The following is a 2,558-nucleotide window of genomic DNA, read 5'->3' as shown; positions in this document are numbered from 1 at the left end:
TTCGAATCACATGCATTCAAAATTTATATAATTTATTTGTGTCTGCTTTCCAGTGCTTCTGACAGTGCACTTAAGCTTAGTCCCGGCTGGGATGTGGGGGTATGATGAGCAGGAGCTGGAGTGGGAACTGGAGGTATGTCTAATGCCGTTGAGTGGAATGGCATGATGTCTGGATTGAGCAGATCAAACCATCGTCTCATTGGAGAGGCAGCACTCAACCAATGGCAAACAAAAGCAATTAATGCCTAAAGGGTGCTCCCAAGAGTGGAGAGGAGGTGGTAATATGACATTTTCTACAAATCAAACAATGCTCCACTTCATTGGATTGCTTGTCCGACCAATTCCTCAACCAACAGGCCAAAAGAATGAAACACTAAGAAATGATTCTTGTCCAGCTGTTCGTGTTCACATTTTCCAGGAACATCCGTTAGAATTCAGGTAAAATTCATGGTTTACTCGTATTGTTTTCATTTTACTTTTTCTTTTACTTTTTCCTATCATTCATCGTTTCACAATTCGTTCTAGCAACTAAGGATAATAACATTATGCAGATACGCGGGAAATTGCCATAAATTGAGAATAATTATCAAAATAATCGGGAAAAAACATAGCTAAATGCTCATTGACGACCGTCAGCGCTCCTCCTTTGACAGTTTTCTTATAAATGCCCTATACAAAAGGGAGCCACGAGGGAGCCACGAGGGACATGGCACAAGGGACATAAGCAATCAATAGTATTCCAAGGGGCGGCTGGTCGGGGCTGGCATGGGCATGATCCTGGGGTGTCTGGGTGTTCTCGGATCAGTAGACGAACTTCGACTCGTATACCGACTCGTACAGGGAGGGGGCCAGGTGCTCGGCCAGGAAGATCTGCAGCTTTTCCATGGCCGTCACGGGCGTCACCTTCCGTGGGGAAGGTCCTGGTCACAGCGCCGATTAGGACACGCAGCGTGGGCTGGATATCGGCGGCCTGTGGAGGGGGATTAAATGCTCGTTAGCTCTCGGACACGTCGGGCACTGCTGTGCGGCCCCTCACCTCGCGGGAATACTTCTCCACCGACGTCATGGCCGCCTCGTAGTAATCCTCGCCGTAGGTCTTCTTCTGCTCCGACGATAGCTGGTTCCACATTTGCTTGGCCTTCAAGGAGACGCAAGGAGAGTTAATGAGCTCCTAGTTCTGCCAGTTCCCCCGCTTCGACATGGTTATGGTATCGTAAAAAACAAAAAGCATGGCAAGGCTCCTCAGGCTGCATGGCCTCCGCTTTTGCCGCTGCCTCTGCCAAGCCATTAAGAGGGGAAGCATCTAATGCTCACCTGGTCGCGGAGTTCCGCCTCATTCAGCCAGCCATTGCCAGGAGCGAACTATCCCGCCGCCACCACAGACACATCCACGCCTCGTGTGCGCATCTCCTGGCGCAGGCAGGCGGCAAAGCAGTCGACGGCAGCCTGGGTGGTGCACTGGATGCCACGCACGGGCGATGGGACGCGGATCAGGCCGGAGGTGAGGAACACCACGCGTCCATGGGCACGACGGACCAGCGGCAGGAAGATTTGAGTGAGGCGAGCGGCTCCTGCAAGGGTAACGCAACGGCACGGGTCAGTACTGAGTACCGGAAAAGTCCTGTTCAGTGGCGCCCCCACTTACCGAGTAGATTGAGATCCAAGCTTTTGCGCAGCACAGCGAATGGAATCCACTCAAGCTCCCCCAAAGCTATCCAGTAGGCGCAGTGCACCACAGCCCACAGTCCTTGGGAGCCGTGCGGCAGGTGCTGTGACACAAAGTGGGCAGCCTCCAAAAGCTACCGATAAGTGTTGTCATGTGGAGCGGAGTTTAGCTAAAAGCTTCGTGGGGAAAAGCTATCAAAAGCCTTGTGAAGACTTACGGTTTTCTCCGACGTAACGTCCAAGTGCAGAAGCTTCATGCGGCCGGAGGTCTCCTCCTTGAGAATGCCAGCCTCGTCCGACTCCTCGATTGGGGTGTTGAAGCCAGCGTAGATGGTGAAGCCCAGATCGTCCAGTTTCTTGGCCAAGTACCAGGCCAGCGGGGCCTCGCAGCCGGTGATTAGCACGCCCTTGCCCGAAGCCGACACCTGACGAAACGGGCGAAACGGAAGGAAAAGGTGAATGATTTGTGGTTGTTCAACCCTTTGACGGTCACCGAGACAATCACTTAATTTATGTTCAATAACTTTAATACCAATTACTCATCTCCTGTACTGTGTGTGGGTGGGTGGGGGTTGGTTGGTTTTTGGATGCGGTGCTTCTCGTCTTTCAGTGCATACTTGAGGGAGGGCGTCCCCTCAGATGTTTGACCTTTAGCCCAGCCAAAAATGTCTTTGTTAGGCTCAAAATTTGGCCACTCATTAAGGCTACTTAAAAGTCATGTCGTGTCAACTGGGCTTAACGACTTTCTGCTCTTCAAAATTGGCTAATTTTGGGCGAATTTCGAGAGCAAAACATAGTCGACACCGAATGCGTGGATATTTGTCTAACTTCAGCTCTGACCCACTGATGGCAGACAGTCGACAGTCCAGGAAGACGTGTGCTCACTGATACTT

The 2,558-nt window shown here is 51.4% G+C and overlaps 1 protein-coding gene across 1 annotated transcript; it reads right to left on the bottom strand.

The window, feature by feature from the left end:
- Positions 1-497: 497 nt before the first annotated feature.
- On the bottom strand, positions 498-2,208 carry LOC117191641 (D-beta-hydroxybutyrate dehydrogenase, mitochondrial-like). The gene is made up of 6 exons (XM_033396449.1): positions 2,198-2,208; positions 1,884-2,145; positions 1,646-1,799; positions 1,315-1,571; positions 1,037-1,138; positions 498-970 (listed from the first exon to the last, which is right to left on the bottom strand). The coding sequence occupies exons 1-4, from the start codon at positions 2,206-2,208 to the stop codon at positions 1,363-1,365; spliced, it is 636 nt and encodes a 211-aa protein (XP_033252340.1). The 3' UTR covers positions 498-970; positions 1,037-1,138; positions 1,315-1,362.
- Between the last annotated feature and the right edge of the window lie 350 nt (positions 2,209-2,558).

This window comes from Drosophila miranda (assembly GCF_003369915.1).
Source record: "Drosophila miranda strain MSH22 chromosome Y unlocalized genomic scaffold, D.miranda_PacBio2.1 Contig_Y1_pilon, whole genome shotgun sequence".
Classification (NCBI taxonomy): Eukaryota; Metazoa; Arthropoda; class Insecta; order Diptera; family Drosophilidae; genus Drosophila; species Drosophila miranda.
The sequence above is the reverse complement of the archived record's forward strand: the minus strand, read 5'-3'. Positions and strand labels throughout refer to the sequence as shown.

Bases quoted from the DNA above. Each gene is read 5' to 3' on its own strand.
- LOC117191641 (XM_033396449.1), bottom strand. The intron at 1,800-1,883 runs GTAAGTCTTCAC...ACTTATCGGTAG, and splicing joins ACGTTACGTCGGAGAAAACC to CTTTTGGAGGCTGCCCACTT. The intron at 1,572-1,645 runs GTAAGTGGGGGC...TTACCCTTGCAG, and splicing joins CTTGGATCTCAATCTACTCG to GAGCCGCTCGCCTCACTCAA.